This window comes from Nelumbo nucifera, chromosome 1 (genome assembly GCF_055504915.1).
Source record: "Nelumbo nucifera cultivar China Antique chromosome 1, China Antique-T2T, whole genome shotgun sequence".
Taxonomy (NCBI): domain Eukaryota; kingdom Viridiplantae; phylum Streptophyta; class Magnoliopsida; order Proteales; family Nelumbonaceae; genus Nelumbo; species Nelumbo nucifera.
Window position 1 is genome coordinate 176,660,050 of NC_142649.1, and position 15,085 is coordinate 176,675,134.

Consider the following 15,085-nt stretch of genomic DNA (forward strand, 5'->3'; position numbering starts at 1 on the left):
TTGAAGAAATTTTTTAAATTTATTACCTAATTTCGTTATTTGAACTATTTAAAATCTAGTTATGATAAATATTTAATTATTTAAATATTCAAATAATCTATAAAATATTTAAAATATTTTTTATTTAAATTTTATTTATTTAAAGATATTACATATTATTAAATATTCAACAAACATTTAAATTGATAGTCTACAAAAATATAATTTAAATTGTTAGTACATAATTTCGTGATATATTTTGTAAAAATATAAAATTATTTTTTTTTGTTTTTAATAAATATTTTAAATTCATTATATAATTTTGTTAGAATACTTAATTAATTTTTAAATTTTTTAGTCTAAACTTTTCTTTAGATTGATATAGATAAAAAGTAGGGGAGATGATAAATAGGAATTAGAGATTATTTAGGAGAGATTCTTTTCTAAATTAGAGATTGTTTTTGAGATAAATAGGCATTAGAGATAATTTATAAGATAAATAGGAATTAGAAATAATTTTGGAGAAAATAGGGGATAGTGGGGGAGGTAGTTTAAGAGAGATTGAGTATAATTGGCAAAAGGGAGTGGAGAAATCGGGCCACCTGGAGACCAAACCATATACAATCCGATTATAGTTAGGTCAGGGATTCAATAAATATGATCGGGTTGGGGTTGGTTCCAACCGGACATAACCCAACCCGATTAGCAACCCCGAATAAAGGCTCAGTTTGAAAGTAGTACAAATGCAAATATGTACAATGCAACTATATACAAAATAATACAAATTACAAGATTTTGCACTCTAGTATTTGCATTTGTACTCATTCCAAAATAAATGACCCTTAGACTTATAAAATATAAATACATACAAAATAATACAAAATACAATGTTTTGCGCTCTATATATTTGCATTTATACTCCTTCGAAATAGAGCTTAAGGAGTAATATTTGTCGAGAATGAAAATGATTACAAACCGGTTCCGAAAACTACCACGTTGGAAAACGGGTAATGGGTGTTATTGAAAAATGCCGTTTTTACAAATCGCGTCCGTGTTGTCGGAAACCCTGCAGACTAATGTCGAATGGGATGGGCGTGTCGGGTCAAGGCAGACCACCCGCAGGATCGAATTTAATGGGAGTTCCATCCATTGGAAACGAGTCAAAGAAACCGAAAGTCTGAGAGAGCTTCCGCAGAGCAACTCAGGAGGGAAGGAGCCAGAGAGAGAGAGAGAGAGACACCAAAGATGAACGTTTTCAGATTAGCCGGGGATATGACCCATCTCCTCAGCATCATCATACTTCTCCTTAAGATCCGAGCGACGAAATCCTGCACAGGTATATTCTCTGTCCACCTTTGTCGGTCTTTCTCTCCTTGTTGTTTCCATTGATTATGCGGTTTTTCCTGTTCCTTAAATTCCATTGTTGGGTAGCGATAGAAATTAAGAAAAGGACAAATAATTATTGGGTTTTCCCTTGGTTACTGCTTCTAAATAATGGATAATTGACAAGTAGTAACAATGAGGAAATGAGGCTTTTTTTTTTTTTGAGAAAAAATTGATATCATTCTTGGTTATCAATGCATGTCTTTCTAGTTAAACAGGGAGGTTTCATATAAAATTTCCCATCTGTATCCATAAATAAAATTCAAACAGTTGTAGGCAGTTTCATTGAGCTCTTGACATACAAGGGTTGACACGAATTGCTCATGGATCCAGCTAACTCCCGTGCCCCTGTCATGATATTTCTAGTTCATTGCGTCAAGTAACCTTTTTTTTCCTGTTTAACTGTTTGTTTTTTTCGTGTATATCCATTGTCCAGTTATGTCGATTTAGTAGTGTTTTTGTTGTTGGCTAATATCTGTACCTCCATCGTTGTCTTTTTATTGTTTTGTTTTTCAGCAGTTTGGCTCTTCTGTGCTCTAACTTTAGATTTGATGAGATTAGTTTTATGTACTCGCTGCATTGGAAAGGCTCCTCATCTGTTCTCATTGTTTTTTTTTTTTTTTTTTTTTTTTTGTAAGCACCGTCATGGTTAATTTTCACCCACCCTTGAATAGGGGCTGGAAACATTGCATTTCTGAAATTGTATCATGCATTGTTTCTCTGGGCTGTCTGCTAACCTGACTAATTTAAATTGCATTTGGATAAGCTTCAGGATTTGTGCTTTTGACGCCCAGAAGCACAAAATCTAGTCCCAATTTTAGCCATATATGTAATTCTTGACAGAGGCTTCTATTACAAAATATTTTAATTTTGTAATAAGGGGTTTTCAGTTTGTATTCAGTTCTGTTGTCTTGCACATTTGTAACCTCTATGGGTTTTAGTAAGGTAGCCAAAGATGGACCGACCCCAAAAATTTATTCTGCTTTGATAAAAAAAAAGGTTCTGCTGAGTGGTATAACTGTGTGCAACTGTATCAGGCTATGTCTGGAGGGGAAGTTGGGGAGTTAGGTCTTGATTCTATTCCCTACCACACTACTGGGGCTTATAAGGTTCTCAACTTACTGGTCTCTTTCTAATTCTCCATCACATTCCCTTCAGAGCTGGTTCCTAAGTTTTGGTCCATGTGAATGATGCCCCTTTAAATATGACATTTCTGTAAAATAGCTCAAGTTAAAATACACAAGGAACACAGTTGCATTGAATTATCGAAATACTTTGAGAGAATCAATGGGTGCCTAGATCATCAAACTGCATGGCTGATACACTTGCAAAACAAGAGAGCAAACGTACTATGCGTCACAAATGAAAGTAATTATTTGTACATAATTACTAGCCCTAAAGAGGAAGCAATTATTTGTACATAAATCATTTGAATACTACATATTTTACCATTAACAAAGTAGTGCTGTTTTTTTTTGATCAGTAACATTAACGAAGTAATGTTACCAATTAAAAGAAAAAAAGAAACATAAACATAACATTTAAAACACGTTCAAAGTGAAAGTGTGGAAGTGAAAGCAAATGTATGCTCATTGTTCGAAACTCCATAGTGCTTAAAGCAATCAACAATTCAAGCATGTGAAACCTTCAATATGTTTATTTACCTCCTAGCTGCATTACTTAAAGTAGGTAGTATGAAATATTTGGATGAGGTGTTTATGCAATCAGGTTTGGATTTTGCAATACGCATCTGAATAATAATAAAAAAACAAAAAATAAAAAATATATAAAGTTTATAAAAATTTCGGATATATTATTATTATTATTATAATTATCATCATCTAGAATTGTCATGTGCGAAGCACGTGCATACTTACTAGTCATCACAAAGGTGTAAAACACATTAGATTCTACAAAAAAAGGCATATTTAAAATGTGTGCACTTGGGCTGAGGTGAAAAGGCACACCGAGTGTATGTCTTTTGAAAGGGGCTGCACCTGGGTTTAGGTAAGGTATATGCCGTAAAATGTGCCTCATCTATATGCCTAGGTGTGCCTTTTTAAAACACACTAATAGCATTTATTTTCTTTATATGGTGTTAGGTGGAAATCTCTATATAGTGTTGAATCATTGTTCTAGATGGAGTTTTATCCCCAAAGACAAAAAGAAAGGAGGTGCCACCAAGATGCATGTGGGAAGCCATTTTATGGATGACTTGGGAAAAATGGAAACACGAGAGTTTTCTTAAATACAGATAAGCCTAAGGAGGACCTAATTGACTTGACAAAATCAGGGTTGTACATTGGGCAAAGAAGAGTTCTCACACTTTATTGTTGATGATATTCTTAGAGGATGACAACTGCTAGTGCTAGCTACATTATCCTCTAGAAGGGATAGAGTTATGGTAGATTGGACCCCACCTCACACAACTGAAAAGAAATAAACTTTTGATTGTTGTAAATTGGGCAATCCAGGTGAATCGAGGGTAGAAGGAGCTCATAGAGATCATAGAGGAGATATTCTATTTGCTTTTTCAAGCTTGATAACTTTGGAGAACTCAATAAAGTTTGGACTCCAAGCAGTGGTTCAAGGGCTAAGACCAGTTGGCACTTTGAGCTTCAAGGATCTGCTTATGGAAGGAGATTCATAAATGGTCATTGGATGTTTAAAATCAGAATGTAAAGGATCATGGCACCTTAGGCACTAGATTAAGGATTCAAGACATTTAGCTGATGAAATGAAAGCTGTTTTTAGTTAGACCCATACGCCTAGGCGATGGATTTTTTTAAGTAAAACCATATATCCTAGGGTAGTTCCCTAGGTTCCATAACCATCTTTCCATAATAATTATCCATAATTTTGATAAGGGAAGTATAAATTTCATGTTTTAAGTTTAGAAAATCAACGTTTTATGAGAAGAAAAGGAACAAAGGAAAGAAAATTCAAAAAATATAGGGGCTGAACCCCTACGTTTGTTATAGGAAAAGAAAAGGTGGAAGAAGAAGATCTGTAAGAAGAAAATGTATTAATTAGACAAAATTTGAAGTTCTTCCCTTGCTTATTGGTTCAGGTTCTGAAATCTTTAAGGATTCAATCAAGGATCAAAACTTAGATACAATACGCCCCATATCGGGTGTATTGTATTGTATCTTTGGCACCCAATACACATGTTTACAGGTGTTTTCGGGAACCCATTTTTTTTTTTTAAAATAATATATATATATATATATATATATTTAAAAATGAAATTGAAAACCAAAGAAATAAAAAAATAGGGGGAGTATCATTATAAGTACTGATACACCTCTGCCGATACACAGAGGTGTATCAATACTTTGAACCATGGGTTCAATATAGCAGTTAGCAATGCTTGTGTTGATTAAACCCTAACAAATAAGAAAATAATAAAAAGAAATTAGTACATAAACACATAAAATGAATATTCTAGTTTAATAATGCCTATTTTATAATTATAGTGTCAAAAATAAAAAATATAAAAGTATTTTATGACATATTGCACAAAGCTACTTGGCGACTGGGCGAGGCAAGCCTCCAAGGGCGCCTTGTTGCCTAGGCGTCGCCTTGACGACTATGGTTAGACCCTCCATTCTGCCAACTCTCTAGCTTGACAAGGAGCAAGCAGACAATACCTGGTTTGGTTGAATATCCTTTTGGGGGAAGCTGTAAGAGGCTGGGAGCCTGGCTCTATATAGACATATACTGCTTGTATGATAAAGGGCAGCCCAGTGCACGAGGCTCCTGCCAATGCGGAGATTAGAAGGGACAGATATACGCAGCCTTACTCCTGCAGATACACAGAGAGGCTATTTCCAAGATTGGAACCCTTCTTGTATGATCCTACATACAAATTCACTATCATTAATAAAATTTTAAGTTTTTTTTTTTTGATCAGAAAAATTTATATTATTATATTAATTGGAAGTGAATAAGTACAAGAATGTCTTCACAGTACATAAGCTGATTTACAAAGAAGCCCAGTACAAATGCTGTCTTACATCACTTTGTTTTGCTAGGGAGTCAGCTAGCCCATTTGCGCTCCTTCTAACCCATTTCAATTCAGCATTTAGGTCCTTCTCCATCCTTTCTACTTCCTGAAAACATGTTTGAGGGTCCATGGGATATGTCTATTACATCTTGCCCATCATATAATGACTTTTGAGCCCCTTTCCACCTCCACTTGTCTGAAGCCCAATTGTTTTGCAAGCCTGAGCCCCTGTAGTAGTGCCAAAATTTCTGCCTTCACCAAATTTGCAGTACCAATTTGCCCTGAATATTAAGCCAGTATCCTAGTATCTGAGTTTCTAATTGCACCCCCTATTCCTGCCAACCCCGGGTTGCCCAATGAGCTCCCATCAAAGTTACGTTTTATTTTAGCACCTACTGGGGGTTTCCACTCCATTCTTATCTCATCTCTTTCCTTAGAGGAAAGTGCTATCACCCTCCAATTCCTTATAATGTCAGACAGTGAGAAGTTGTGGAAACTGTTCATGGTTTTTACCCAAAAGGCTACCTTCACTTTAATACTATCTAGCATCTCCTCCAGAGACCTGCTCTTTGCCAAAATAATTCTATACTTAAGGTGATAAGGTCTCATTCAGCCAGTGATTCAAAAGGTGTACCTCAGGCATACCTAGGTACACGGGCGAGGCGCATTTGAGGGCCTGCACCTCGCCTATGCCCAGGCACAGCCCCTTTAAAAAGGTGCGTGCCTGGTGTGTATGCCTTGCACCTCAGCCCAGGTGCGCACTTTTTTTTTTTTTTGATTTTTTGTGCATTTTGCGTTTTATATGCTATTTATTTTATTTTATTTTTGCATTTCACTTTAAATATGTTTTATATGTTATGTCTATGTATTTTAGTTTTAGATAATAGGCTTTTTAAAATATTTAGTTTAAAATTAAAGTTGGATTTTTTAATTAATACCATTTTTATATTTTCTTAATTAATTTTTAATTTTTTTACATTTTTTGAAAATTTTAAAAATTTTGTGCCTTGCTTCAAAAAGGCACGCACCTTGCCTTGCGCCTTTTGCCTTGGGTGCAAAATATCCTCTGTGATTTTTTTACGTCTTGCGCTTTTAAAACACTGCATTCAACTCAAGGGATGCAGGTTCATTCACTCAATTTGGGGAGTTCTCACTTGCTTGGCCTGACCGGGGGAATTGCTCAACTTTGTAACGGAGGCTTCATGTCCTCGCATGCAAGGATTGCTTAGTCTAGAAACTTTTCTTTACAGGATATGTATTGTATATCACCACATGCATTATGTTTGTCTCAGTTATTTTGTAGCTGTTCTGGTCGTGATTATAGTTTGCTATTATCTGTTTGTGCATATTTTTGTTTTTGTATCCTTTTTTGGTCTCACCAGTCTTCTCTAGAGGGAGTGGATTGTATCTTCCTTTGTTATATTGTTCCCTCGAATGGAATTCTTTTCTGGCTTTCCCATCTCAAATTAAAACATTTTCCTTGGTTGTAGTTTCAATAACCTTAAGTTGTGATATATTATGCCTTTTAAAATTTAATATTTGCATTTCATTACTAATTATGATTTATTTCTATTTTGCCTCAGGAATATCACTCAAGACACAAGAGCTATATGTTATAGTATTCCTCACTCGATACCTTGACTTGTTCACAAAGTACATCTCCTTCTACAATACTACAATGAAGCTGGTCTTTCTGGGCACTTCAATTAGTATTGTGTGGTACATGAGGTACCACAAAGTGGTCAAACAGACATATAACAAGGACCAAGATACCTTCCGGCATTACTTTCTTGCTATTCCTTGCTTCTTGCTTGCTCTTTTGATTCACCATGAGTTTACCGTTATTGAGGTATAACATATTATCTTTTTCTTTTGGAATTAGTTTGAATTTTCTTCTTGCAGTCTATAGTTCCTGAAACATTAATTCATTTCTCAGCCTAGCTACTGAAACATTTTAAGGACCAAATCTAGTCCATGGCCATATGAGGATATTGTCCTTGGATGACTTCACTGTGTTTATTATAATCATTTACATATCTATCCTTTTGTTCTGTACAATCCATCAATAAAGCTTCATCCCAACTTAAGGTCTAATATTTAACTTATTTGCATTATCATGTCTATTGTGTTTTTAGTAGTTCTACTGTAATGCTATGTTCTGTTTGGATACCTTCTCCCATGATCAAGTTCTTTGGGAAGATATTTTTGACAAATGGGGGACTCTGAATTCTTAATCTCAAAATATGCTACTTAGGCGAAGAGTTTGATTTTAAACCAAAAGATGGAGAAAGATAGGTACATTGTTTTTGGGTTAGATGAACATGATTGTGTACTTTTTAATCCTATGTTCTCTATTTGGCCAAAAGGAAGGGAAAAAAGCCTGACCATTTTACCTCCACAAGGCCACAAATTTGGTGCCTGATGGGTTGATATTAACTTGAGGTGCTTCATACAAGGAACTTCAGAAAGCCGTAAATGGAGAGTCATCTAGACTGTACCAGTATGAGGGGGCAGGGGGTTCTGATAGAGGCCAAAAGTCCTCAGGGAAGCTAGAATAAGTGGTGGGAACTCTAAATGCAGTTAGAAGCTGCAGAACTCAAAATGGCGTTGGGCCTAACAAGTTGCTCAAAAAACCTAAATGATCTTTCAGAAGACGTCAAGAACAAAAAATTAAATAAAGAGTTAATGTGTTGGAATTCCTTTTAGGATTTGGGTGCTTTGTGGGTTCAGTTTGTTTCTTTTGTTTAGTTTTAGGCGTTGGTGCTTTTGTGCATGCTTTGTTTTGTTTTGTTTGGGTGTTTTTTTTTTCCCGGTTAGTTTGTTGGTTTCAGTTGGTTGGGTCTTTTATCATCTGTTTGCAGGCTTTTGCATTGGGTTGCCACCTCCGAGGTGATTGCTTATCACCTTCCTTGTAATTTCTTTTTTGTTTAATAAAATTTTATTTTTTCTTAAAAAAATCTAGACTGTTCCAATAGTAGGAGGATCTTCTTCAGAAAAACCTAAATGAGGAGCTCCTCCTCTTTGTAGCACCTCAGAGAGATGGAACTAATGGAAGTTCGCTTGGAAACCTGGGTTGACCTATTATCCACGGTGGTTTTTTCATTAACATAGATGGCCATACTGTTTAGGCCTTCATTGGTTCCATTGGGATGTACATTCCAAGGTAGAGGTGGTGGCTCTTCTTATAGGATTGAGAATCACCTCAAAATTCAAGTCTCCTTCCTTGTCCATTGAAGGAGACTCAACAAAGGTATTGGATGCCACGGGAACAGGTGGCAAATGAAGGATTTTTTTTTTTTTGATCGGCAACACAGAAAAGATTTCATTAATGAGAAAAATCAGGTTACAACAAGAAGTAGTGAAAAGAAAAAACCAGCTTTAGGTCAGGATTACATTTGAGCCCAAAACGTGTGTTCTATGTATCCCTTGTTTGGCTAAGCTATCTTCCAAACTGTTGGCAGTTCTCCTCACCCATCTCACTTGGATTGCCATGTCCTCTGGTAGCCATTTAAATCTCCTGAATTCATTCCTTAAATGCCATGTCACCCCCTTCCCCTTATGCAGACATTTTACCACAGTTTTTGAGTCTCCCTCAATAATCAGTTTACTAATACCCAGTTCTTTCACCTTCTCAACCCCATATACTGCAGCCAAAAACTCTGACCTTGCCACATCATCTTGCTCAACAGGACTTGAGTATAAAGCAAGTATGTTCCCATCTTCATCCCTAATGGCCCTCCCATACCTGAAGGGCCCAGATTACCCAAACAACTCCCATTAAAGTTCAGTTTCTTCCAGCCATTTATTGGTGGAGACCATGTCTCAACAGATCTCTGTCTTGTAGATGAGGTGGCAAATGGAGGCTTAATGAAATGAGATATGACATTTGTAACCTGACTGTTCATAACCATTGCATTTCTAGATAGTTGAATGCAGCAGAGAATGGATTATCTAGGTCAGCTGTTGGATGGGTTATTTTTGTACCGACTATTTTATGTCTGTACAGTTTTTCTTCTGAGCATAGAGCTGCAGAATAATTCCCGTAAGAGCATTGGACATCCTCTAATGTGTGTGTGCTGCTCTCATTGGAGGGAGGGAGGGGAAGAGGAAAACCATGTGTCTGGATTCGGTTTACAATTTTCTTATGTTTACATATGAATCTTAGTTGAAATAAGTTTTCAAAATCTTATTTATTATTTTCCTTTGTTAATTTGTGTATAATGATTTGACACAGGATAGGAAGACCATAATTTGTACGCCATTTTAAATAAGGGAACAGGGCATTTACTGATAGGAAGACCAAAATTGCACAAAGAATCCTATAAAATCAAGTTCAACCAGAGGAAACTTGTATCTTCTCAGTCACTTGCCAATCGTATGGCCTGCTAATGTCAGCTGCTGGTGATGATGATGTCAGCAGATGGCAGGTATCCTTGTGACCAGAGCCTTGAGCTCTGATACCAACTTGGTAGATTTATTGAAGAAACACAGAAAAAGATGTGGAATAAAAGAATATTGGAAAGGGCAAAAAAAAAAAGAGAAATAAAAGAGAGTTTGTGAGAAAAGGTGTCTTTCTTGTGTTTAAGACCCCGTTTTATTTTCTTATATAAGAAGCACCATAACTAAAATACCCCTGATTACTCAATGGTCCTCAGATTGTTCAAGGACTTCTTTATGCCACTTTGTATGAGTAGCTAGATCCTTAGCATACAAAATGAATAGAACATTTGGATGAAGTCGGGTCAGTGACATTGCTTGCTGACTAGCAAGAGGGGGAGTAAGGAGTTCATTGTATTAGGTGCAACCATCCTGTGTTGGTTTGTTTTTAGTTTCTAATATTGTATTAAAACATAGTTTCTGTTTTTAGCATCATTGTTTCTCCTCCAGTTCATTTAACACATAATTTTTCTTTCATTTTCTGCACTATTCAGATTATTTTTTCACTCTCCTATTTCCCCTTCCATATGGCATGTGCACATTGTGAATTAATTCTTATTATCTGTTTTCAATTCCATTTATTGAAGATTTAGTATCATTAATATTATATAATATATTTTGTTATGGACTCTAATAGAAACACAAATTAATGTGATAGGTTTTATGGACATTTTCAATATATCTTGAGGCCGTTGCAATTTTACCTCAATTGGTGTTACTACAAAGGTCAAGAAACATAGACAACTTAACTGGAAATTATGTTTTTCTACTTGGGTAAGGCTGGCATCCTTCCAAATATTAAGTTGTGTTGGTTTAATTTTTTGGTTCATTTCTCACATATATTTTTCATTAGAACTCTGCTAGAGAAACCCTTTTGATATATATACTAATGGTTAACTGATAACTTTATTGTTAAGAAAAAGAATGAGATGATTACAGCCGTTTCCTATAGTTGGGATAAGGCTTGGATGATGATGATGAATGGGATATTTACATAAGTGCCTTGAAGACCCTCTATGGGGGCCCCTACCCCCAGCCTACACTCATCCATCGTTTTTTATCAGCAACAGACTGACAGAGAACAAATTTTATTAATTAGAAGAAATATAGATACAACAAGAAGTTGTTCAACCCAGCTTTAGAAAATTACAATTGTGCCCAAAACAGCTGTGTTCTTTGTACCCCTTGCTTAGATAAGCTATCCGCCAAGCTATTGACAGTTCTCTTCACCCATCTCACTCGGATTGACATATCCTTTGAGAGCCATTTAAGTTTTCTGAGTTCGTTTCTCATCTGCCATGTCACCCCTTCACCCTTCTGCATCCAGTTTATCACTATTTTTGAGTTTCCCTCAATAACCAGTCTGTTAATACCCAGTTCTTTTGCTTTTTCCACCCTAAATACTGCATCCATGAATTCTGATCTCGCCACATCACCCTGTCCCACTGGACTGGAGTAGAGAGCAATGGTATTTCCATCTTCATCTCAAATAACCCCTCCTATGCCTGAGGGGCCCGGATTCCCCACACAGCTCCCGTCAAAGTTTGGCTTCTTCCAACTGTCTATTGGGGGAGACCAATTCTCAACAAATTTCTGTTTTGTTGATGAGGAGGCGACAATAACACCCCAAACCCTGAAAAAATCTTCTACCTTGAAATTTGAGAACAACTTCATGCTTTTTGCCCAGTGTGCTACTCTCAAGGTTTTTGGTTCAATCAATGCTTCCTTGCTTTTTTCTCTTCAAATATTCTTGTATTTCTTTCCTCCCAAACAGTTCACAATATTGCTGCTCTAGTCACTTCCACATGATCTTACCCCTCCTTTTAGTGCAACTAATGCTGGTGGAGCTAAATAAGCCGTCCAATCTGTCCAGGAAGACCACCTGCAACCAAAGAGGTATGCAAACCAATACCATATAAAACTAACAAAAGGGCAAGAGATTAGAAGATGAGTTGCAGTTTCACCATTCAACTTACACAGGACGCACCAGTTGGGGGACAAAGACCTGTTTGGACTTTCTTTGAAGTAGGTCATAGGTATTAATACAACCATGAAACACTTTCCAACAGAAAGCATCGACTTTAGGGGGAATGGGAGAGCACCAATACATCTGTTCATTAGGGGGAAGTATGTCAAACTCGTACATAGTTCATTATAGCATGCATTAATCACCCCAAATACATCTGTTCCCAGTTTACCCCATGTTTTGCAAGTGGGTCAGTCATGCTGTTTGCTGATCTAGGTACCCAGTGAACTGAGATGACCATCTCCCTTATGCATGCTTAATTTCTCTCAAGGTGTGTTGGTACTGCCAGGTTTCCTGATTACCTTTCTGTAGCCAGCTCATTATGTTCTTCGAATCTCCATCTACCACTGTTTCTCATATTCAGCCTATTCCCTAATCTTAGTCCAAATAAGACTGCTAGAATCTAAGCTCTTGAGGAATCCCCAAAGTCAATAGGTCCTGAAAACAATGCTAACACAAACCCATGGTTATCTCTAAAAACTCCTCCAATTCCTGACATGCTTGGGTTGCTCATGCTGCACTCGTGAAAATTAACCCCTTTGATATTTAGCCTTATAATCACGTAAAATAACAAATAAATGGGCCGAATGGGCCCTAGTGTTCTTTATTTCTTTTAAGTAGTGTTTAAAAGTTATGCTTCTTAGTTATGGGCCTTCTTTTATTTTCTTTAATTATTTCTTTAGTGCTGGCTGCCCCATTAAGGGCATCCAAGTAATTGTACTCAGACTTAGAATTATTAATAAAAGTGATGAAAGGGGGCTAGAGAGAGAGGTTCAAATTCTTCTTTTCTCTCTTCCCTTCTTTTCTTCTTCCACAACCTATTGCTGAAACTTCTTTTCTTCTTCTTCTTCTTCTTCTTCTTCTTCTTCTTCTTCTTCGTCTTCGTCTTCGTTCTCTCTTTGCTTCTTTTCTTGCATTATCTGAATTACTGTAGGTGTAATTTTCAAATACATCATTTATCAATTGCTCAGTAATCAATATTCATGATGTTGCTAGAATGACCAAGTTTCAACTAGGTTGACTGGGTTAACCAATAATTAGTTAGAATAAGAACTTTCAATCTTTCGATTCCAAGGGGTTGAGGCATAGAGGAACATGTGTTTAAGAAGAAACTGTTTGGTATTTACGTTTACATTTCTCATTCTCATGAGGTATGAAACCATTTTCTAATCAACAAGGGGCTATAATCCAAGAGGTTGGATCTTTGGAGTTTCTTGCTGCTCTCCCCATGCTTGGGCCTGTAGGAGGAATGAAACCATTTAGCAACATTTGGTTATTTTGGTGTCTGTTGACTCTGTTCTTAAGAATTTCCAAAGCCTGAAATATGATCACTTTTGTAATAATTATCAAAAAAATTTTGTAATAATGGGATGTTAAGGGGAGTATTATATGCTTTATTGCGTTCTTATTATGTTTCTTATTCTATTCAGTTATTGGGCCAGCCTAGGCCCAGCTCAACTTTATTTTATTATTCATTATAGTATAGCCGACCTATTAAGGGCATTATTATCTTTTTGCTTTTATTTGTACTCCAATCGAATATAACAAAGATTAGGGTGCAATCAGCTCAAGATTTGCATTTTCTCACTCAAACACTTGTGTGTTCTCTCTTTCTCTCTCAACCGCTGAACACTTTTCTTCCTTTTTTTTTCTTCTCTAAATCTTTCATTAATCTTTAATTTTTCCTGTCTTTGATTTCCATACTAAACATGTATGCGTTGTATATAGTTTTATATCATTAACCATGTAAAGTTCTATATGGACTGATGCCTATTTTTTTTTACTAAACTTAATACAATACAAATGTGTAATTATAAAAATGATTAGTTTATCACCAATTTATTTTAAACTTTTACTTGCTTGTGTTTATTTCTTACCATTTAAAATAGTATTATATTTGCATTTGTTTTGTTTTATGACGTGGGTTGGTGATGCAAGCATTGGGTAAAAGAACATAAATCATGGAGGAAGAAATCAACTTTCTCCAACCCCAATGGTAGTTATGTAATTTATGAATTTCTTTTCTCTGTTTAGGTCATTGTAGGAGATGAATCTGTAGAGTCAAAATAGTTTAATGTCCTATTAGTGAGTTCTTAGAAATTATTGAAATTGAGGTTATATGTTTGTCACTTTCCTTTTAATACAATTTTTTTTGGCTTAAAACTTGTTCTTTTTTGGCTTGATTTGGTGTCACTAGATAGGTTATTATGTATACAATGAAACCGGGATCTTGTTTTCTTTGGCCGTTTTATTGATAGGGTGTCAAATGGTAACATGAATTGAGTCATTCTATTTTTGCATTCAAGACTTGGGTTGTAGTAGGATCAACAGTAGGTAATTAGAGTTTTTTTTTAAGAGTCATGATCCTTATTGGATTGTGCTTATGGATTATATATGGATTTGTTTTGATTTTAGCTTCAAGGAAATTAGCAATTGTCTTTTGGTTAGTTTTTTTTAGTCTAAATTGGAGTCTGGAAATGGAGGATTGGCTGAATTTATGAATGAAGATTTAGTGTTGAGTTTACTGCTCAAATCTGTAATCACTTCGAGGGTGATTTAACCTCCTATAGAAGAAATTAGCAGAAGAGAGGTGGCTGACCCAAGGTATGGAAGTAAGATTGCCGTGGGTTAAAAGAAGTGCCAGTTCCTTTGTAAATGCACTTGCCAAACAAGGGGTGGGAAGGGATCAATCTTAAACCTCTTTAGGTTGTTTTTCTCGTTCTTCCTTTTTCAATGCTCTGGTGCTCATTACTAACCTGGTTACCTCCCTTTTTTTTGATCAGTAACAAAAAACTTTATTAATGATGTGAAGATTTATGAAGCTTTAGATACAATAGGGGAGGTAAAATGTCTTAACTCCCCATCAACAGAAAACAATGAGAGAAAGTTAAAGATTAGCCCAAAAGATAGCCTCCCTATTCACCCCTTGCTTGGCCAGCCCATCTGCAAATGAGTTAGCAGTCCTCTTAACCCAGCTATATTGTATCTCAATGTCCCTGCTCAGCCAACTGAATTTTTTCTTTTCATTGTTATAGCTCCACAAGCCACTGTCCTCATCCTTCAGCTAGAAATCACCACCTTCGAGTCACCTTCTAGGACCAAACGTCTGATATTTAGTTCCCTTGCTCTTTGAATTCCTTCCTGAGCTACAAGGATCTCAGCCCTAAGAGAGTCTCCTTCCCCAATGGGGCCAGAGAACAAAGCAATAACAACCCCTTCCTCATTCCTGAATACTCCCCCAATCCTAGAAGGCC

General features: G+C 36.1%; 1 protein-coding gene across 1 annotated transcript in view; it reads left to right on the forward strand.

Annotated features, from left to right (window-relative positions):
• Positions 1-1,122: 1,122 nt before the first annotated feature.
• The window catches only part of LOC104587250 (ER lumen protein-retaining receptor-like), a 33,960-nt gene continuing 19,997 nt past the window's right edge, over positions 1,123-15,085 (forward strand). Inside the window, exons 1-3 of the mRNA XM_010244786.3 lie at positions 1,123-1,315; positions 6,952-7,217; positions 10,464-10,579. Coding sequence (XP_010243088.1) covers positions 1,225-1,315; positions 6,952-7,217; positions 10,464-10,579 — 473 coding nt within the window. The 5' untranslated portion in view covers positions 1,123-1,224. The remainder of the gene's footprint in view (positions 1,316-6,951; positions 7,218-10,463; positions 10,580-15,085) is intronic.